This window comes from Anser anser (assembly GCF_964211835.1).
Source record: "Anser anser genome assembly, chromosome: 2".
Lineage (NCBI taxonomy): Eukaryota > Metazoa > Chordata > Aves > Anseriformes > Anatidae > Anser > Anser anser.
In genome coordinates, this window is record NC_139721.1 from 17,015,283 (window position 1) to 17,038,629 (window position 23,347).

General features: G+C 39.6%; 1 protein-coding gene across 5 annotated transcripts in view; it reads left to right on the forward strand.

Annotated features, from left to right (window-relative positions):
* The window catches only part of CSMD3 (CUB and Sushi multiple domains 3), a 1,012,063-nt gene that overhangs the window by 793,561 nt on the left and 195,155 nt on the right, over positions 1–23,347 (forward strand). For all 5 annotated transcript variants that reach the window (XM_083827432.1, XM_083827428.1, XM_083827429.1 and 2 more), the window contains 4 exons: positions 7,469–7,660; positions 11,236–11,374; positions 14,151–14,338; positions 20,982–21,176. In XM_083827432.1, coding sequence (XP_083683558.1) covers positions 7,469–7,660; positions 11,236–11,374; positions 14,151–14,338; positions 20,982–21,176 — 714 coding nt within the window. The remainder of the gene's footprint in view (positions 1–7,468; positions 7,661–11,235; positions 11,375–14,150; positions 14,339–20,981; positions 21,177–23,347) is intronic.

Genomic DNA, 23,347 nt, shown 5'->3' on the forward strand with positions numbered 1-23,347 from the left:
GATACCATTAATAAAGCCTTGCAAATTACCTAACAAACTCTGAAAAATGAGAATTTGATTTTTAGAGATGGAGTACTTAAAAGCCTAAAATCCAGACTTAATAGCAATTTATCTGCTTCTGCTGTGCATGCAGAGCATCTGTCTTTTGCATTCTAATGCTGTAATGCAGAAATCAGTTTTAAAGCAGTCTTTTTTATTTTTAAATGAAGTCTCTGTATTTAATATGAATTCTCAGTGTTTTAAAGGACCTCTGGAGACCTCTAGTCCAACTGCGTGATCACAGCAGAGTCAAATAGATCATACTGCTTAGGGCCTTGAATATCTCCAGGGTTGGACATAACATGCTGTAGTTTAACCCCAGCAGGCAACTGAGGACCACACAGCCACTCACTCCCTCTCCCCAGGTGGGATGAGGGAGAGAATCAGAAAGGTAGGAGTTTGAGAACTCATGGGGTGAGACAGGGATGGTTTTCTAGCTCAAGCAGAAGCTGCACATGCAAGCACAACAAAACGAGGGATTCATTCGCTACTACCCATTGGCAGGAAGGCGTCCAGCCACTCCCAGGAAAGTAGGGCTCATCACACATAATGGTTTCTTGGGGAGACAAATGCCATCACTCCAAACTTCCTCTCCACACCCGTTTCCTCCTTCTTTCCCCATCTTTTATTGCTGAGCATGATGGCATGGGGCATACCTTTGGCCAGTCTGGGCCAGCTGTCCTGGCTGTGTCCCCTCCCAGCTCCTGGTGCACCCCCAGTGTCCTCACTGGCAAGGCAGCATGAGAAGATGGAAAGTCTTTGGCTTCGTGTAATAAGCACAGCTCTGCAACAACTAAAAACAACAGTGTGTTATCACCAAAAATCCCAAACACAATATTTTATGAAGTTTCTTTCAGGCCATTTCTCCAACTAGCTGAGGTCTCTCTGCATAGCAGCCCTGCATATCAACTGATCTGCTAGTGTCTGGAAACTTGGCAAGAGTCTGTCCCATTGTCTGTCCCATTGTCCATGCAGTTAGCGAAGGTGTTGAACAATATTGAAGTGATATTGTGATTTAGCTCCAGTATCTTATTCTGTTGCATGCTGCATTTGCAAGATCTACTAGTATAACACAGTGAAATCTAGTAATTCCATATTTTACTAATATACTTTAAATTAGAAATCAGTAGCTCATTTAAAGATATAAACAGGAGTCCTGGTGTATTTGGTCTGGCTGGGATGGAGTTAACTTTTCCTGCAACAGCCCATACAGTGCTGTGCTCTGCACTTGTAGCTAGAACAGCACTGGTATCACACCAGGGCTGTGTCTACTGTTGAGCAGTGCTGGCACTGCATCAGGACTCCCTCTAACATCCCTAGCGCCAATAGGCTGGGGGTGGGCAAGGGGTGAGGAAGGAACATCACCGGGACAGCTGACCTAAACCAACCAAAGGGATATTCCATACCATGTGGTGTCACACTCAGCAATAAAAGGTGGGAAAAGGAAGAAGAGGGGAGGGGTGGGCTCTCATTGTGAAAATGTCTGTCCTCCCGAACCATGCCTACCATGTGTTGAGGCCCTTCTTCAAGGACATGGTCAAGTATTGCTCGTTTGTGGGAAGTAGAGAGTAATTTATTTCCTCTGCACTTCCACATGTTCCGCATGGCCTTTGCTTTTTTTGTTGTTGTTTATTTATTTATTTTATTTTTCCTTTTCCACTTTCCCTTTTCCCTTTAGTTAAATTATTTAATAATAATTTTTCCTTAATAATTATTTTTCCTTTAATTAAATTATCCTTATCTCAACCTATGAGTTGTTTCTTTCCTTTTCTTCTTCCCCTTCTCTTCTGAGGAGGGGGAGTTAGAGAGTGGTTGTGGTGGAGTTCAGCTGCCTAGCAAGGTAAAAGCACCACACCTGTTCATTGTGTCTGAGGCAAAACTTTTAAAAAGTGTCATGATTATAATAAAAAAAAATAAAAAATAAAAATAAATCTTTAATTTGTTATCACCAGTTAGCATTTCAAATAAATGTTTATTTAATCTTTGAGAAATATGGAGGAAATTTTTCCTTAATTTCTGTTGAGAGTAGATTTTATTATTTTATTTTATTTTATTTTATTTACTCAGGACTTCTTAAATGGAAAACAACACCACAAGAAAGCCCATAACATTTTATGTATCTATTTTTGAGTATAGATTTATTTTTTTTCTTTAAGGGAAGTAATAAATTTAGACCAACATATCTTCTTCAGGAATATGGTAAATGTATAAACCCCCCACATTTCAGAAGAATATAATGCTGTCTGCTCATATTAGCTCCCCAGAAAGAGGGTATCAGAACTGATTCCTAGTCCTGCTACCTTGTGTTTATGTTATGGAGATTGCTGAGGTCAGTGGGTTTGCTTCCACATGCCACCCCGACATTTGTTATTTATTCATAGTGCATGTAGCATGTTGCAGTTCTATAATGTAAGTAGGAAATATTTACTTTAAAAAAACATCAATGTGCTTACTTTTCACTTAAACTTTCATATTTAGTTGCATAACATTAAATAATATGTTGATTGTAATATGTTAAAACTTGGGAGAATGTCTATAAATCTATAAATAACTTCTCATTGTGATTCTGTGTGGGCCACAGGAATAATCTGTATTTATGTATCAGAATCACAGAATCGTCTAGGTTGGAAGAGACCTCCAAGATCATCTAGTCCAACCTCTGTCCTAACACTAACAAGACCTCCACTAAACCATATCACTAAGCTCTACATCTAAACGTCTTTTAAATACCTCCAGGGATGGCAACTCAACCACCTCCTTGGGCAGTCCATTCCAATGCCTAACAACCCTTTCAGTAAAGAAGTTCTTCCTAATATCCAACCTAAACCTCCCCTGGCACAACTTTAGCCCATTCCCCCTTGTCCTGTCACCAGGCACGTGGGAGAATAGACCAACCCCCACCTCACTACAACCTCCTTTAAGGTACCTATAGAGAGCGATGAGGTCTCCCCTGAGCCTCCTCTTCTCCAGGCTAAACAACCCCAGCTCCCTCAGCCGCTCCTCATAAGATTTGTTCTCCATACCCCCTCACCAGCTTCGTTGCCCTTCTCTGGACTCTCTCTGGAGCACCCCCATGTCCTTCTTGTAGCGAGGGGCCCAAAACTGAACACAGTACTCAAGGTGCGGCCTCACCAGAGCTGAGTACAGGGGGACAATCACCTCCCTAGACCTGCTGGCCACACTGCTTCTTATACAAGCCAGGATGCTGTTGGCCTTCTTGGCCACCTGAGCACACTGCTGACTCATATTCAGCTGCCTATAAACCAGTATTCCCAGGTCCTTCTCTGCCAGGCAGCCTTCCAATCACTCATCTCCCAGCCTGTAGCTCTGCTTGGGGTTGTTGCGCCCCAGATGCAGGACCCGGCACTTGGCCTTGTTGAACTTCATACAGTTGGCCTCAGCCCATCGGTCCAGCCTATCCAGATCCTCCTGCAGAGCCTTCCTTCCCTCGAGCAGATCGACACACGCACCTAACTTGTTGTCCTCTGAAAACTTACTGAGGGTGCACTCGATCCCCTCATCCAGGTCATCGATAAAGATATTAAAGAGGACCGTCCCCAGCACTGAGCCCTGGGGGACTCCACTAGTAACCGACCTCCAACTGGATTTGGCTCCATTCACCACAACTCTTTGGGCCCAGCCATCCAGCCAGTTTTTAACCGAACAAAGCGTACACCAGTCCAAGCCACGAGCAGCCAGTTTCTTGAGGAGAATGTTGTGGGAAACGGTGTCAAAAGCCTTACTGAAGTCAAGATAGACCACATCCACAGGCTTCCCCTCATCCACCAAGCGCGTCATTTGGTCATAGAAGGAGATCAGGTTCGTCAAGCAGGACCTACCTTTCATAAACCCATGCTGACTGGGCCTGATCGCCTGGTTGCCCTGCAAGTGATGCGTGATGACATTCAAGATAATCTGCTCCATGAGCTTCCCTGACACTGATGTCAAGCTAACAGGCCTATAGTTCCCCGGGTCTACCCTCCAGCCCTTCTTGTAGACGGGCATCACGTTTGCTAGCCGCTAGTCGACTGGGACTTCCCCTGATAGCCAGGACTGCCGATAAATGATGGAAAGCGGCTTGGCCAGCTCCTCCACCAGTTCGCTCAGTACCCTCAGGTGGATCCCATCCGGCCCCATCGACTTGCGTACATCCAAGTGCTGTAGCAGGTCACCAACCATTTCCTCGTGGATAGCGAGGGCCACATCCTGTTCCCCATCCCCTTCCACCAGCTCAGGGTACCAGGTATCCAGAGAACAACTGGTCTTGCCGCTAAAGACTGAGGCAAAGAAGGCATTAAGCACCTCAGCCTTTTCCTCATCTTTTGTAACTAAGTTTCCCCCCACATTCAGTAAAGGATGGAGATTCTCCTTAGTCCTCCTTTTTGTGTTGATGTATTTGTAAAAACATTTTTTATCTTTAGCAGCAGTAGCCAGATTGAACTCCAGATGAGCTTTGGCCTTTCTAATTTTGTCCCTGCATAGCCTTGCAACATCCTTATAGTCCTCTTGAGTAGCCCGCCCTCTTTTCCAAAGATTATAAACCCTCCTTTTTCTCCTAAGCTCGAGCCACAGCTCTCTGCTCAGCCAGGCCGGTCTAGTTCCGCGCCGGCTCGTCTTTGGGCACATGGGGACAGACCGCTCCTGAGCCATTAAGATTTCCTTCTTGAAGAGTGCCCAGCCTTCCTGGACTCCTTTGCCCTTCAGAACCTCCTCCCAAGGGACTCTGCCAACCAGTGTCCTGAACAGCTCAAAGTCAGCCCTCCGGAAGTCCAAGACAGCGGTTTTACTGGTCCCCTTCCTGACTTCACCAAGAATAGAGAACTCTACCATTTCGTGGTCACTCTGCCCAAGACAGCTCTCGACCACCACATCTCCCACCAGTCTGTCACTGTTTGTGAACAGAAGGTCTAGCGGGACACCTCCCCTGGTAGGCTCTCTAATCAGCCGCGTCAGGAAGCTATCTTCCACGCCCTCCAGAAACCTCCTGGACTGCTTTCTCTGGGCTGTGTTGTGCTTCCAGGATATGTCTGGGAAGTTGAAGTCCCCCACGAGAACAAGCGCTGACGATTTCGCGGCTTCTGCCAGCTGCCTGTAGAATTCCTCATCCGTCTCCTCATCCTGGTTCGGTGGTCTATAACAGACCCCCACCAGGATGCTTGCCTTGTTGGCCTTCCCTCTGATCCTAACCCATAGAGACTCAACCTTATCAGTCCCAGCCTCAAGTTCCTCAACATCAAAACACTCTCTAATATAGAGAGCCACACCACCACCCCTTCTGTGCTGCCTGTCCCTTCTGAAGAGCCTATAGCCAGACATTGCAACACTCCAGTCACGAGAGTGGTCCCACCACGTTTACGTGATGGCAACCAAGTCATAGCCTTCCCACTGCATGATGGCTTCCAGTTCCTCTTGTCTGTTACCCATGATGCATGCATTAGTGTAGATGCACTTCAGTTAGGCCATTGCCTTCTCCCCCGGCCTTGCCATTGTTCCCCCTGGCACAGCTCCAGCAAGCCTTATTTCAGCCCTGTCCCCCTTCTTACCTAGTTTAAAGCCCTCTCAACGAGCCCTGCCAGCTCCTGGGCTAGGATCCGTTTTCCCCTTAGAGATAGGGACCCGTCTGCGGTCACCAGGCCGGGTGCCGAGTAAAGCGCCCCATGGTCAAAAAACCCAAAATTTCTGTGTTGGCACCAGCCTCTGAGCCATGCGTTAATCAGGTGGGCTTTCCATGTCCTCTCTGTACCCCTCCCTGCCACTGTAGGGATAGACGAAAACACCACCTGTATTCCCGCTCCACCCACTAACCGTCCCAGTCCCCTAAAGTCCCGTTTGATAGCCTTCAGGCTTCTCTCTTCAATATCATCACTGCTAGCCTGGACTGTCAAAAGAGGGTAGTAGTCAGAGGGGCGAACCAGGTTGGGAAGCTTTCTGGCAACATCCCTGACCCTGGCCCCAGGGAGGCAGCAGACTTCCCTACGGGTAGGGTCAGGTTGACAAATAGGGCCCTCTGTCCCCCAGAGAAGGGAGTCACCTACCATGATCACCCTTCTGTCTTTCTTGGTGGAGGCAGTCTTGAGGCGTGGAGTCGGCTTCCTCGCCCTAGGCATCCTCCTGGGTAGACTTTCTACCTCATCCTCACCCACCAGTCTCTCAAGCTCCAGGGCCTCAAATCTATTATGTAAGGGCACCTGGGAAGGTGGGGCCGGTAGGGGGAGGCGTTGCCTGCGAGGTCGAGCAGGGACCTGTCTCCATTCCTCCTTAACTCCTAGGTTCCCTCCCTCTGCCCGACAGCAACAGGGCAGGGGGTCCACCCCGATTTGGGGTGTCTCACCCCAGTACCTCTCCTTCAGGCCCTGCAAGGAGTCACTCCACCAGTCTATCTCCCGCTCACACTCCCTGATAGCCCTCAACCTCTCCACCTCCTCCCTGAGTTCTGACACCAGGCGGACCAGGTCATCCACCTGCTCGCACCTCACACACATGGTGCCTCTGCCTCCCTCAGATGGCAGCAACAGGCTCAGACAGTCCCTGCACCCAGAGACCTGAACTGCCGCATTGTTGAGCAGGCGGTCAGTCTGGGTGGTTGCAGACTTTCTAGAGAGAGCGCTCTGCCTGGTGTAGACCATTGCAGCCTAGCTAGCGGTTGACAGTCATTAAAGGTGTTGTTCTTATGGGGGGGGGGGGGGGGGGGGGGCGAAACTCTGCCCTCTCCGCCCTCCCTGCTCGCCCTGCCTGGGCAAACTGCCGTATCAGGTATAAATATCTTTTCTCAGACTATGTCCATGTATACTTATGTGTAAGTGATTTCTTTAATAGTGTTGCAAAAGCCTAGCACAGTAGATATTTCATGTGCAAGGGTATAAATATAAAATGAATGAGATTCAGTTACAAATTTGCAACTAGGTGTTACACAGTACATAGATTTAAGAAGTAAAGTATTATGGAGAATTTAAGATGTATGTAAGCATAGCTTGTTTGGATGATCTGAGGGTCTTAGTCTACTTTCTGTTATTTATATTAAAAATTCCTCTTAGTTTGTAGTGCTGAGTGTCCAGGGTGCTACTAAGTCTTCTACTTTCCTTTTTACAAATTTCAGTGTTTCAAAGAATCTGTCCAAAAAAAAAGATTAAATAAACATTAGACACCTTAAATAATTAATACATAGCAAAAAAATAGTTTTATAAAAGCTGCATACTGTTGTCCACATATGTTTGGATGATTTCTCAAATTTTTAGAAGTCAGTAGGAAAAATTTGAATTTGCAGAGCTACCTGATTAGAAAAATGTGATGTGACAAACATGGATTGAAAAGCTGACTTTTTTATTTTATTTTATTTTATTTTATTTTATTTTATTTTATTTTATTTTATTTTATTTTATTTTATTTTATTTTATTTTATTTATTTTTATTTTTTCCTCTTCTCTGATAGGCTCTGTAGCTACTGCCTGCCGTGATCCTGGTGTCCCTATGAATGGAACTAGAAATGGGGATGGAAGAGAACCTGGAGACACTGTGATTTTTCAGTGTGACCCTGGATATGAGTTGCAAGGAGATGAGAGAATAACCTGCATTCAGGTAGAAAATCGGTACTTCTGGCAGCCCAACCCACCAGTCTGTATAGGTATGCAGAAAACAATCAAAGAATGCTTTCCAAAATTTTGAAATTCTGGTGTAATTAATCTTACTGCTCTAGAAATTTTATTGGAGGAAACAAATGAATATTTGTTATTTATTCTGTGTAAAACTTTGACGGGATTTAACAGAATCTTTCCTCTTTAGTTGTTAGTGTGATAGTTGTTATCCTTTCCCTTTCAAGGCTGTATTATTTATAGTTTGATGATCTGTGAGAAAGAAAGCAAGAAAATCAGTGTCAATTACACTGTTAGCTTTGCCTTAAAAATTAAAGAATGGTGATAACTGTTGAGGATATGGTTAAAATTCACACGTCCATATGTAAGGGTACATCACCGAGAACTTTTATAGAGAAGGTAAAATTATGCAAGGGCTAAAGTAATATGCTACAGGAAATAATTAGAAGATGGTACATTACCATTACTGTGGCAGTCTTCATTAATTTACAAAGAAAAAATTACACCATTTATTTCTGGAAATACTGTCTCAGTCTCTAATACTATTCTGATTAACTTAGTTCATATTAAATGGATTTTGAAAGCACTTAACTCGGTTAGCTGAATCATGATGAAAAATAAGAAATTACAACAGTATATAAATAGATAGTAACCTTCCAATAACTTCTTCTGAGGCAAATCCTAATCACTATTATTGATCTCAGAAAAAATATATACTTCCAACTGATATGGGACAAGTAAACTTCAAGGACATACGTGCTTTTTTGAAGATCTGGCAGCAGTTATGTATATTTGAGGTGATATAAATATATTTAATATCTCTTTTTATCTCTTTTTAAATAAAATGAAAGCAACTAATAACAATATGTATTTAATTTCTTTTGTTAATATGTATTTTTATATATGTTTAATATCTTTATTAATGATTTGGATGAGGGAACTGAGTGCACCCTCAGTAAATTTGCAGATGACACCAAGTTGGAGGGAAGTGTCAATCTGCCAGAGGATAGGAAGGCCCTGAAAAGGGACCTGGACAGGCTGGATCAATGGGCCAATGGGATGAGGTTCAACATGGCTAAGTGCCAGGTCATGCACTCTGGCCACAACAAACTCATGCGATGCTACAGGCTTGGGTGAGTGTGGCTCGAAAACTGTGCAGAGGAAAAAGATCTTGGGGTGTTGGTTGATTCGCAGCTGAACATGAGCCAGCAATATGCCCAGGTGACCAGGAAGGCCAATGGCATCCCAGTTTGTATCAGAAATAGTGTAGCCAGCAGGACCAGGGACGTGATTGTTCCCCTGTACTCAGGTCTGGTGAAGCTGCCCTTGAGTACTGTGTCCAGTTTTGGGCCCCTCAGTACAAGAATGACATTAAGGCCCTGGAATGTGTCCAGAGAAGGGCTACGAACACAAGTCTGGTGAGGAGCGGCTGAGGGAACTGGGGTTGTTTAGTCTGGAGAAGAGGAGGCTCAGGGAAGACCTGTTGCTCTCTACAACTACCTGAAAGGAGACTGTGTCGAGGTGGAGAGCCATGGCTTCTTTTCCCAGGTAACTAGCGATAGGACAAGAGGGAATGGCATCAAATTGCAGCAGGGGAGGTTCAGGTTGGAAATTAGGAAAAAATTCTTCTCAGAAAGAGTAGGTAAGCATTGGAACAGGTTGCCCAGGGAAGTGGTGGAGACATTGTCCCTGGGGGTGTTTAAGGAAAGAGTAGATGTGGTACTTAGATACATGATTTAGTGGGTAATATTGCTTGGTAGGTGGACGGTTGGACTAGATGATCTTGAAGGTCTTCTCCAACCTTAATGATTCTCTGATTTCAGTGGAAAAAGCTGGAACATTCTGGAATAGTACTTTGTTGCCTTCCATAAAGATTACATAGGTTTTAGATTAAAAATAATAATAATAATAAAAAAAAAAGTACTTCCCATAACAACAGTGAATACCAAGATCATACAGACTGTCTGGTACAGTGCTGGCTTACCACTATGTCTACAAAGAGATTTGTGAAGAAAGGATGACATAATCTACATCTAGTTTTCACTGTGTAATACATTAAAAAATATATATTTTTTTCTAGTAGATTGTCATTTGCCTTTCTTTCTGGATGGGTTATTATAGTATTCAGTATTTGTCTTGTGTCTAATACTATAAATGATAGGTGCCTTTTAAGCTTAGTATTAAGAGCTGGTCTCCTCTCAGTTAAAAACAAAGTTATTACACTTAACAAAAATGTTCTACACATCTAATTTAGAGAGTGACAGATTCTGGAACACATATGAATTTTATTCAGTCATACATAGAAAGAAAGTCTTCAAACAGCTTTAGAGTACATGGTAAACTGAAAGAGGCAACGTTGTCTAATGACAGTTTTCATTAGGTGATGTTGACTTTCTCATCTTACTATCTAATGAGTTTAAAAGCAAAACAAAATCTGAAACTGCTGCATCTGGGAAAATTCTACCCAGGAGATATGTTGAAGTTGAAGATTAATGCTTCACAGAATCACAGAATCATAGAATGGAAAGGTTGGAAGGGACCTCAAAGATCATCTAGTTTCAACCTTTCTGCCATAGGCAGGGGCGCCACCCACTAGATCAGGTTGCTCAAAGCCCTATCCCACCTGACCTTGGACACTTCCAGGGATGGGGCATCCACAATTTCTCTGGGCAACCTGTTCCAGTGCCTCACCACCCTCTGAGCGAAAAATTTCCTTCTAACCTCTAATCTAAATCTCTCCTCTTTTAGTTTAAAATCATTCCCCCTTGTCCAATCACTATCTACCTGAGTAAAGAGTCCTTCTCCATCCTTTTTATAAGAACCCTTTAAGTATTGATAGCCTAACTTCATAGGAGAGGGTCCAGAGGAGGACCACAAATATGATCAAGGGGCTGGAGTACCTCTCCTATGAAGAAAGGCTGAGTGAGCTGGGGCTGTTCAGCCTGCAGAAGAAAAGGCTCCGGGATCACCTCATTGTAACTTTTCAGTACTTAAAGGGGACTTACAAAAAAAGACGGAGAGTGACTCTTTGCTTAATCGGATAATGACAAGATGAGGGGGTTAATTTCATTATCATTGAATGTGCAAGTTGCAATTACTAGATTTTTTTTGTTGTTGATTTTTATATTTATTGAATTTCTATATTATCGGTCTTGATTTGAATTACTAATCGGTTCTGTATGGTGAAAATGCAGGTAGTTGCATTATCAGTGTAAGTAAATCATATTTCATAACCTTAAAATCTTCTTTTAGAATGCCTGTAACAAGAAGTAGAAAGTGAAAAGCTTATCCAGTCATGTTTTTTATGTCTGCACTTAGAACATGTCTGAAGTTCACAGTGTTTTCAGAAAAGCCTCTACGTAGTGTTACGGAAACAAAGTAAAGGACACCGAGTTCAAAACCAAGTGCTTTACTCAGTGTTATTAGTATTTGTCTAAGGAGAAATGTGAATTCAGCTTTTGTTTCTGTTAAAGCCCTTTACTTCAGTTACTTCAGTTGTTTCTTGTTTAAATTTCAGGGGACATTAAATGTTGGTGAACAGATTGCTGATAGTTGCCTCTTTTCCTCTTACGTTCTTTCCTCAATTCCAATTTGTTTTTATTCACAGCTCCCTGTGGAGGAAACTTGACTGGCTCATCAGGTTTTATACTTTCACCGAACTTCCCTCATCCTTATCCCCACAGCAGAGACTGTGACTGGACTATCACTGTTAATAATGACTATGTTATATCATTAGCATTTATCAGGTAAAGTGCTACTTGCTCATAATTTTAAAAATCATGTCTGTAACTTTACTAGTGGCAGATGTTCAGAGCACTGTAGTATAACGTTGGGTATATTTAATTTAACTATCAGCGTGATTAGTGATTGTTATCTATGCTAGCAGTCTTATCAAAGGTATTAAGGTATCCACTGCACACAGAGATGTAGCTTGGCAGCTCATTGCTCCTCTTCAGTTAAAGAACCCTCAGTTCCTCAGTTTACCCTGACTAATGTGGAAGGGGATAGTGATGAATTTACTGAGATTCTGTTCCTGAGAAGATGATGTGGAGTTACTCTGAATACTCCCCAGTCCATCGGGAAAGTTTTCAATGATTGACACATTGCATTATGTATGAGACATTCATCTGATATTAAAGAAAAAATATCAAAAGTGGTGTTTAAATGTAGTTTTTTTATATTATGTATTTATCAGTGTAACCCCTATCATTTCATGAACAATAGGATATTTCACATTGTTCTGGTTATTAAATGGAACAGCTTTAGCATTTCATAGAATCATAGACTCATAAAGGTTGGAAAAGACCTCCAAGATCATTTGGTCCAACCATCCCCCTACCACCAATATCAGCCACTAAACCATGTCCATAAATAGAATCATAGACTCATAAAGGCTGGAAAAGACCTCCAAGATCAATTTCCCTTTATTACAATGCAACATTAAATTGAGCTAATCGAATTCAGAGGAACTTCTCATCTGTGCATTGTGTGTAACCCATAAAGTATGTTAATATGCATGTTTACTGTGTGTGAGAAATATGCATCCCAATAGTGACATATGGTAATGTCACACAAAATTTGTATTTGTAATGTCCCATCAAATTTAAGCTCTACTTATGCTGAATGTTGTATAACACTGGCTTTATTGTTCTGATCAGTGATAATGTGATGACTCTTTAGTGATGTTGGTCATATAGCTGTTTATTTGCTGCTGTATTTGCTGCTATAGTATGTGCTTTGCTGATAAATATATTTGATATTTACTTTTATAATATTAGATGCCAACTATGTTGCACCATGGAAACCTTTTATTACATTATGTTTGACTAGTCTAGACAAAGTCATTTCATTTACAAAAGCATTTACAAAAGCATTCGGTGAGCTATGTTTCATGTTCAGGTAAATTATTCAGACATCAGAATGCAAACGAAATTATTCATTGTGAAGACAGTAATTTCTGATATAATTCAATATAATAAATTTAAAAATTGCATTTCACTATTGCACTGATGATACATTGACAAAATATGACAAAGTATTCCTTCCTAGAAAATTAATCGCTCAAAAATATGTATTTAATTAATAAGTTAACTATTTGCTTAGAGATTTCAGAATGCTTTAACTTGCTAAACATTTTTTATATTGGACTTCAGCACTTGTAAATATATATATATATTTATTTTACCTTTGTGAAATATCATGAGCTCAAAGTACCTAAGAAGGTACCTAAGTACCATTTGCTCTTTCTATTCTACATTTATTTATAGGAGACCCTAAGGTTTAGGATAAAAACAGTATTTCACAGTGCAACCCAGTATTGTATGTGAAGACTCTATATAGATCCCAGTTACTGACAGGTCATTCTTAAAATCTGGACAATTACTGTGATTCCTGACAGAAACTGACAAGTTCAGTCTTGGTCAGAGTAGATCATATACTTACTGAGACTTGCCTCACTAATGACATGCAGACTGTTCCAGAGTGAGGGAAAAACAAAACAACAACAACAGTAATTCCTATATGAGCAAAACTTTGGATTAAAAAAAAATATATCTGTTTAGTATTGTTACATGTGACTCCTGAGTGGAACTTATTCCAGCTACCTCTTCTAAACTCAGACACCAACTACTGTACTTTAAAAATCAAAGCTATTGAATTTGGTATTTCTTTTGTAAGGAAATATTTTGGAAATAATCCAAAAGTTAGAAAAAGTATTTTCACTGAAGAGGCTGTATCAGGTCTTTAATTTCTACATTTATTTTATCAGGACCTGCTAGCAACTAGAGACAAAATATTTCTAGCGGTTATCTTCATTCTTTTACTACAAATCTTTTGCTTTACCTTCTTTCTGCACAGAAAATCTTACAAGCAAATGTGGTTAACCCTCTGCCCTTGGTTAAAATTAAGTTCAAAACTGTCAAAATTAAGTGAATTAATTATATTAACTTAATTAACTAAATTAATTAAATTAAACAAACAACAACAACAACAACAAACTTAACTTCAAAAGAAAGGTTTCAATACTAGACATTTTCAGCTACACTGATGATGGGCAAAATATTTCTTACCATTTCTTAACAGGGTTAATGGAGGATCATCCCTTGGCTATATGAAAGTATTCAGTCTGACTGAACTGCTTACTATCTGGGCTGTGTACTATCTACTCTAATGCTGACTACATTACCTTGTAAAGCATTTCTGCCAAGGGTTCCTGTTATTTGTTGTTTTTTGATTTGTTCCTGATCCAAGTTGTTTATTTCTCTTAAGGTTCACAAATATTGTCAATAATCATTTTTTTTCTATTTTGAAATTTTACATTTTTTTTTCCTGACTAGCAGAAAAACAATGGTTCAGAGAGACCAATATAGTGTTTCTGTTTTTTTTTTTTTTCCCAATTAAAACACAGCTAATAAGAACACTTATACAAACCATTATTCTGACAAGCTGATTAGAGAACATTAGAACATTAGAAAATGTTATACAAAGCATATTTATCTAATATTTGTCTTTTTTCTTCTACAGTTTCAGTATAGAACCAAATTATGATTTTCTTTATATCTATGATGGGCCAGACAGTAATAGCCCACTAATTGGAAGCTTTCAAGACAGCAAGCTTCCAGAGAGGATAGAAAGCAGTTCAAATACCATGCATTTGGCTTTTCGGAGTGATGGGTCTGTTAGTTTCACTGGATTCCACCTGGAATACAAAGGTAAATAAAATCATTTTTGTTTCCTATTTAAAATGTTTGAAGTATAAGTGTAAAGTTTAATCTGCTTTAATTTTTCATAGATGTCTTCCTAGAAATATATTGGTTTTGTCTATAGCTATGATAATGTGTATATGTACACATATCTATATGTATATGTACATAAATTTATATATGTACTTATATTCATATATGTACATATCTATATGCACAACATATAATATAAACATACTAATTTAAGTCAGAACCTCTGATATATGATTTAATTTAGCTGATACCCGATAATGTTAAATGCATGATTCAAAAAAAAAAAAAAAAAAGACATTGGTTTAAATGTTTCAAAAATATTGATACAGTGAAAAAACTTTAGAGCTTTTTTTTTTTTTTTTCCAGAATATAATTAGTTCTTATTTTTCCTTTATAGTAGGGCATATTGAAATATTTGAATTTATGATTTCTGTCAAATGAAATTGTGTCCTAGAAGCTAGAAGACCAATAGTGAAAATTTAGAGCTAGACTTTTGTATGATAGATCTATCTACATATCTCAGACAGAAATCTCTGAGGTCATAACACAATAAACAGGAAAATACAGGCTTGTAAAAGTCATAATCAGTACAACCTTTCAAAATTCTGTGTGACTCAAGAAACAGAAGTATTCATTATAAAGTGAATAGAAAAAATATCCAATAATCTGTAAAGACAACCCGAGGGAAAATACGGATATTGCTAGAACAGTGGCACTACAGACTAACCTCTTTTGACTGATTTTCTTTTTGATTTATTCTGAAAGAAACTAGTAAAGGTGAAGGTATACAAGGTGAAAATATGTTACTTTGGTGAATTTTTTTACTTTGGCAAACCCACAAAGTGTCCTTTTACTTTGCTAAATCCTTTGGATTCTATGTAGGTAAAGAAAATTGTCTTCACAATATGATCTGGTCCTAATACGTTAAAAGTAGCTCTTCAACATGTTGATGGTAAACCCAGGTGTATGCACTGTTCCACATCACTTTAAAATATTTCTTCTTGCTTCTCAATTAAATTGAAGAATGATAAATGATAAATGAAGATGGGAGTGATATCGAGTAGCTTAGGGATGCAGAACTTTTTAAGAACAAGCAACTCTATTGATTTTTCAAAATGACCAATCTTTTTTCTGTTGTGCTGTTGAATACACTCTTGTCTCATGGAATTAAAAGGTTTCTGTCATACAACAATCAAAGCTGGGAAGATACTCACTAGGGACACAGTCTCTTCTCATTCTTGATCTAGGTTTAAACAAAGAAATGAATTGCTTTAGTTTGGAATAGAGGATGAATTCTATTTCTAACATTACTATTAGTCTGTGCCTGTGCCACAAAAATCACTTATTTATTTCTGTGCTTCTAAGACTCTCTACTCTCAAAGAAAATATGTAGATCTTCCCCTTTGTAAAGGGACTGGAAATCTAAGTAATATGAGGATGTAGATAATAGATTATACGTGTTTTTTTATTATTATTATTATTATTTTATTTTATTTTATTTTATTTTATTTTATTTTATTTTATTTTATTTTATTTTATTTTATTTATTTTTATCTGTATGCAAGTAAGGGATAGTTTGAGAGAGTAATCAACCTAATTCTAATTTTTCCTGTTTACCTGATATGTTGTCTTTCCTGCTTTTGTCAGAATATCTGGAGTATGCATTTCAACATCTGCCTTTGAAGACTGAGACATAAACCAAAGGAGCTATTTTAAAAGTGCCAATAAAAATAACTTCAAGAATTAGTAAATTTGGACAGATCAAACTCTGATAAGCAGAGGGACACCTTGTTCAGTGAATTATTCAGTTTTAATTGGGACTGTCTGCTAAATTTGACCTTGCACTGCTTAATTTATTTTTAGGGGTATCATAAGAGTAATAACTGCCAAGTCTTAAAATTTGAAAGGGATCTAACTGTTATTACATATTAGATAACAAAGAACATTTGTAACATTTCATAATAATTATTTAAATTGTTCTTAGTGTCTTACATGTTTATTTCCAGTCTGTGTCTACATGTTTAAGAGTCTGGAATAGCTTAGTAAACATCCTCAGATTAAAAGCAAAAAATCAAGCAGCAATGAATGAATGTTTGAAAACGAAAACAAAAATTCAGACTATGGTTTGAATAGGACAGCTTTTACATTTAAAAAGAAAGGAAATATTTTCACCTACGTGATTCTGGTACTATCTGTTTTATTCTAATATTGCCATTAGTGGATTGTAAATATTAAAGCACTGTAAGCATGACATCTGCAATAGAAAAATGACATGCAGTTAACTTAGCCAAAAATAATAACTACATTAATAAGGAAAAAACTCTTAACAGAATGTTTTATAAACCCAGTGTCTTTTGAACTCCTAATGTGTGACTGGGCAGGCAATGTACTAAGCAGTTATTAATGGTGTGACATACAATAAATGAGGCAGAGGAAGGGAAAGAATTTATTTAAGGTGTACACTTAGAAGTTTTAAACTACTTTGAGTAAGAGCTGTTGTTTTGTGAAGGGTTAACATTTTCAAGAGCAGAGAATGATTGGATTATTGAGGAAAGTAACTACAGATAGTATTGTTGTAGGTGACTGACACAGACCAGTTGGCCAAGAAAAAAACACATTATATCTGGAAGAAACGTAGCCTTGGTAATCTTGGGGGATTTTAATTACTCCAATAGCTTCTGCAGGGCATCTCTTGACTGTGTTTGTTACAATTTCTTGATGCAGGTGACACCCTAGCTGACCAGAGCAAATTCTGAAATTCTGCTGGAATGGTTACTCACTTAACAGAGAAATGATCAGTGCTGTGATGGTCAAGGGCAGCCTTATAGTAAATTGAAAACAATAAGAAACCTTTAATTGTTGGACCAGATGATCTTGGAGGTCTTTTCCAACCTTAATGAGTATATGATTCTGTGACTATGGTGGTCCATTGCTCAGTGGGCTCTGGACTCAATGAATAGGAATGAGAAAAGTTTGTGGTACTTAATACCTTTTTACCTCAGGTATATTTTGTCCCCAGTCCTGCCTGAGCATACTAGCAGGGTTTGTTGGAGAGTAGCTTTATCCACAGTGGAGTAAGAAAGAGTTAGGAAGCACTTAAGTCAACCAGGTGTATGTAAATTAATTGGAAATGCTGTGGTTTCATCCGGCAGGGAGCTAGGCACCACAGAGCCATTCACTCACTTCTCCTCCCTGTTGATAAATACAGGTTAATATGTATATATGCACAAAACAAGTGATACACAATGCAAGTGCTCTACACCAGCCAAATGATGCTCAGATGCTCAGACAGTCCCTGATCAGTAGCTGCCCTCCTGGCCAGCCCTCCAAGTATTATTGGTCTACATGATGTCATATAGTATGGAATATCGATTTGGACTGTTTGAGTCAACTGTCCTGGTTCTGTCCCCTCCCAGCTTCTTTTGATCTTTTGCACCCCCAGCCTCCTCTCTGGCAGGTCAGTATGAGAAACTGAAGACAATGACTTTGTGTAAGCATCGCTCAGCAACAACTAAAACATCAGGGTGGAGGGATAGAGAGATATTGTCCAAGCAGCCAGGGATCAGGTTAGGAAAACCAAAGCCCTTTTAGAATTAAATTTGGCCATGGACATCAAGGGCAATAAGAAAGGGTTTTGTAGGTGCATTGGTGATAAAATGAAGACTAGGGAAATTGTGGGCCCTCTCCAGAAGGAAACGGGAGACATGATCACCTGGGACATGGAGAAGGCTGAGTTCCATAATGACTATTTTGTTTCAGTCTTCACCGACAATAGCTCCAGACACATGGCTCAGGCCCCATAAGGCAAAGGGAGGGACTGGAAGAATAATGAACTTCCCCGTGTAGAAGCAGATCTGGGTCAAGACCATCTAAGGAACCTGAAGGTGCACACGTCCATGGGACCTTATAAGATACATCTGTGGGTCCTGATGTTAGTGTTCATGAAGACATAATCCACAAAGTGATTATATGAAGGTGTTTTATTAGGCACCGGAAGTTAGGGGCATGCCTGCCCAAAACTAACTCCATCCGATTTGTTCACTTAGTTCTCTTTTATCTCCTAAAATATTACATATGCATTAGGTTTCACAACTCATGTATGCATATTCATTTCCTAGCTCCGCCTAGCCTCGCTTCGTATGCTAATTATCTTATCAGTCCTTCTGCGCTTGCGTATTACTCTCTGGTGGTCGTCCGGGTGGTCGTCGGGATGAAGTAAGATGTCTTCATCAGAGTTAAACTTTTTAAACTTTTCTTCTTACACATGCTCTCTGAGCCCTCGATCTCAGTCCAAACTGCAAGGTTGGTTTGATCCAGTTCCCAGGCTCCAAGAGGCCCCAGTTATCTAGATGTCTTGCAAATTGAGCTTTCTTTTAGTCCTCCTTACTCCTCATCATGAATCGGTGCATTCTCTCATGCTATCCTTGCACATATATTTTGTATCTTCCAAGTGCAGCCCCAGAACAGTACATCGCAAATGTAACATATATTAAGCAATATTGTATTATTTCATCTTCTATTACCAAAACTGATGGTGCTCCAGTCCTCCAAACTTATTCGCAGCCCTCCTCTGGACTCGCTCCAGAAATTCTATGTCCTTCTTGTGCTGGGGAGCCCAGAACTGGACACAGCACTGCAGGTAAGATCTCACCAGGGCTGAGTAGATAGGGAGGGTCACCTCCCTTGTTCTGAATGCACCCCAGGATACCATTGGCCTTCTTGGCCACAAGGGCACATTGCTAGCTCATGGTCAGCCTGCTGTCCACCAGGATTCCCAGGTCCTTCTCTGCAGAGCTGTTCTCCAGCAGGTCAGCTCCCAACCTGTACTGGTGCTTGGGGTTATTCCTTTCTAGATACAGGACTGTGCACTTGCCCTTGCTCAACTTCATGAGGTTCCTCTCAGCCCAACCTTCCAGCTTGTTAAGGTCCCTCTGAATGGCAGCACAGCCCTGTGGGGTATAAGCCACTTCTCCAAGCTTTTTATTGTCAGCAAACTTGCTGAGGGTGCTCTCCATTTCACTGTCAAGATCGCTGATGAAAAAGTTGAACAAAACTGGACCCAGTCTGGGGGACACCACCTCCAACAGGCCTACAGGCCTCCAACAGGCCTACAGGCCTCCAACTAGACTCCGCACCACAAGGCACAGCACTCTGAGCTCTGCCATCCATCGAATTATCAATCCACCTCATTGTCAGATCATCTGGGCCGCACTTCCTGAGCTTGTCTATGAGGATGTTATGGGAAACAGTGTCAAGGGCCTTGTTGAAGTCAAGGTAGACCACATCCACCGCTCTTTCCTCATCTTCCCAGCTAGTCATCTCATCGTAGAAGGCTATTGTATTGGTTAAGCATGATTTTCCCATGGTGAATCCATGCTGACTACTCCTGATCACCTTCTTATCCTCCACATGCTTGGAGATGACCTCCAGGATGAGCTGCTTCATCACCTTTTCAAGGATGGAGGTGAGGCTGACTGGCCTGTAGAATTCTGACTCCTTCTTGCCCTTTTTGAAGACTGGATGACATTGGCTTTCTTCCCATCCTCAGGAACCTCTTCTGTTGCCCACAACCTTTCAAAGATGATGGAAAGTGGCCTAGCAATAACACTGGCCAGCTCCCTCAGCACACGTGGGTGCATTCCATCAGGGCCCGTGGATTTGTTTGTCAGGTTTGCTTAAATGATCTCTGACCCGATCCTCTTCAACCAAGGGAAAGTATTCCTTTCTCTGGACTTCCTCTCTTCTCTCCAGGGTCTGAGATTCCTGAGGGCTGATCTTAGCAGTAAAAACTGAAGGAAAAAAAAAGCAACTCTGCCTTCTCTGTATCCTTTGTCACCACGGCACCCATCCCATTCAGCAGCAGGCTGACATTTTCCTCAGTCTTCCTTTTTCTACTGATGTATTTGAAAAAGCCCTTCTTGTTGTCCTTGACAACTCTTGCCAGATTAAATTCTAAAATAAAATTCCAAAAGTAAATTCCAAATACCTGTAAATAACAAGAAAAGGAGATAAATTTCATGAATATTTTGATACTGTAATCTCCAGTAACAAAGGAATAACTAAATGAAAATACACAGTCTATTATATACAGTCTGTCATATACAGAGGTATAGTCATTCATTTGGGATTTATTATTTTTGAAAAAAAAATCTTTTTTGCATGCTTTTTTATTTTGTCACAAGCTACGTATATTGCTTTCCCCCATTTATCTGTTTTCAGATTACAGATCTTAAAAATAGAATATTTCTAGTCTACTGGGGCAGTGACCATAAGATCTGACTTCATGCAACTGGATAACTACATCATTGTTCAGCGTGAACTCTGGATAAATAGTTCTTGTGATGGCAATCTGGGAATTACCTGGGAAAAATATAAGAGATGGTTTGGTTCACTATATAGCAATGTACTCAGTCTTTAAAATAAAGGAAAGATGACTACAGTCACAGGAAATTGATGTAAAAGGGAGGGATTCTTTAAAAAATAAATAAATAAGTAAATAAAAGTGAAGAGTGCATTATGTGACTACAGGGTGCTCAAAGAAGACCTTGAGAGAATTCTAGAAAACATGTGATGTTTTAGATTATATTCAGAATTTTCTTTACATGTTTTTCTTTTATAGCAAAACTACGTGAGTCTTGCTTTGATCCTGGAAACATAATGAATGGAACGAGACTTGGAATGGATTATAAACTGGGCTCAACTGTCACTTATTACTGCGATGCAGGTTATGTTCTTCAAGGATATTCTACACTAACTTGTATCATGGGAGATGATGGAAGACCTGGATGGAACAGGGCCCTGCCCAGTTGTCATGGTAAGAACAATTTTTCATTTATTATATTTGCTACTTTTATTCTTGCTTTGTTGCATGGAAGAAACAGTATAAAATTAGAAGAAACAATTTTAATAAATTTCTTGTTTAGAACAAAAGCTCTTTTCACTTATATGTTTATTAACTCTAGATGAATATTTCTGCAAATTTTTAATGCCGTTGGGTAAGTATTGCTAAAAGTTGTTATTGAGTATAGAGGTGAATAGTAATGCTGTTCTCTATGTCTACGTGAATTCTTGAATTAGCAAATTTACAGCAGAGTATACAGATATCATGCCATAGACATTTATTTAAATACAGTATTAAGTATACTCTGAATGCCACAATGTGTTTTTGTTTCTTTTTGTTATTACTGCTTTTTCAACCATATAAATAAAATATTTTGTTTATTCAATATCACATCATTTGCAGTAAATAAGGCTAATGGTATCCTGGGATGTATTAGATAAAGGTATTGCCAGAAGACAACCCTTTTCCTGTACCTTCAGCACTAGTAAGGTCACATTTGGAGTACAGTGTCCTGTACTGTAGGAGAGGCGTGGAGCTAATGGAGGTAGTCCAACAAAGGGTGATCATGAAGGCACTGGAGCATCACTCGTATGAGGAAAGGTTGAAACTCTCTAGCCTAGAAAAGGGTCTTGGGCAGGATCCTGCTTGGGCAGGATCTCATCTACGTGTACAAATATTCTAAATGAGTTTGGAAAGGGGATGAAGTGAGGCTCTTATCAGTGATGCCCAGTGACATGACAATGGGCACAAACTGAAACATAGGAGGTTCTGTCTGATTATCAAGAAACACTTGATTACCATGTGGGTGAGAATACTGGCACAGGTCGTCCAGAAAAGCTGTAGAGTCTTCATTCTTGGAGGTAATTCAAAAGGTGCCCGGACATGGTCCTGGGCAACCTGTCCCCCTGCTTGAGCAGGGAGGTTGGACAAGGTGACCTGTGGAGGTCCCTTCCAACCTCAGTCTTTCTGTGATTTTGTGATTAAACCTGTTGGACATATGGTCCCTATAAAAATTCAGCCGTGAATTGCACTAAACATCCAATCCTTCAAACTTTTATGGATATGAATAATTCTATTAATACATGAAATATTCCATGAATAATACTGATTTCGGTAACCTCTCGACTTTTAGTAATATTACCACTATCTCAAGCACAAGAATTTTCAGAATTAGATACTAAGAAAAGATTTGATCACAATTTTCCTGATATTATTTTAATTCTTTCTAGCAATTAATAACCAGTACAGAAAAAAAAAAAAAAACACCACCAACAACAAAAACAACCAAAAGAAATAACTCCTATTTTCACATATTTTATATTTAGCACAAAATATGTATCAAATAAATAACCAGTAAAGAACATGAAAATGCCAAATTACAAAACCAACATTTGCTTTAAAAGTTAAAGTAAGATTTCTTCAATATCATCTTAATTTCAGCTCCTTTAAATAATTTGAAGATAAAAAGTAGTGAACACATTTCCAATTCAAATATATTTATTTTAAATAAATTTGTTGTTGTTGTGTACTTAAATTTATATTGCAAATTAAATGTGGAATTATGAACAAAACAGAACAAAAAAGAGTAAATATAAATTCACAACTAACAGAATAACCAAGCTCTGAATTATAAAAGTATGAGGACTTGAAGAACTTTATTATATTCATTATCCACCAAAGCCATTATAGGAATGAACACCAAACATCAGTGGCAGAAAACTGGAAAACTGGTGCTAACAAACTTTTGAAATTGTCTACAAACTTGTACATATGCAGTGGAAGTCAGGTGTTTCTTCCTCATTTTAAAACGAGATATGAATATTGTTTAGGTGTTTTCTAGGAAGGAGTCAGGAAGGCTGTTATGTCTTAAAAAAGGTTTCCTTCTTTTGGGAGGTCTTTTTAATAGATAAAGAAAGATAAAGAATGTATTTATTAATTATTCAATAATTGTGACTACTAAGGACATTTATATGTAGCAGTATATACTTCCAGTACTGTCTATTTTGATAGTCACTGAAGGGAGAGTGTTTTTGCTTGGAAGGACTGCCATACTGGGGGATAATACCATACCTACCTCAGAGGGGTTTTGTGAGGCTTAAACAACTGTTAGCAAAGAATTTTGTGGTCCTCAGAAGTCAACACTA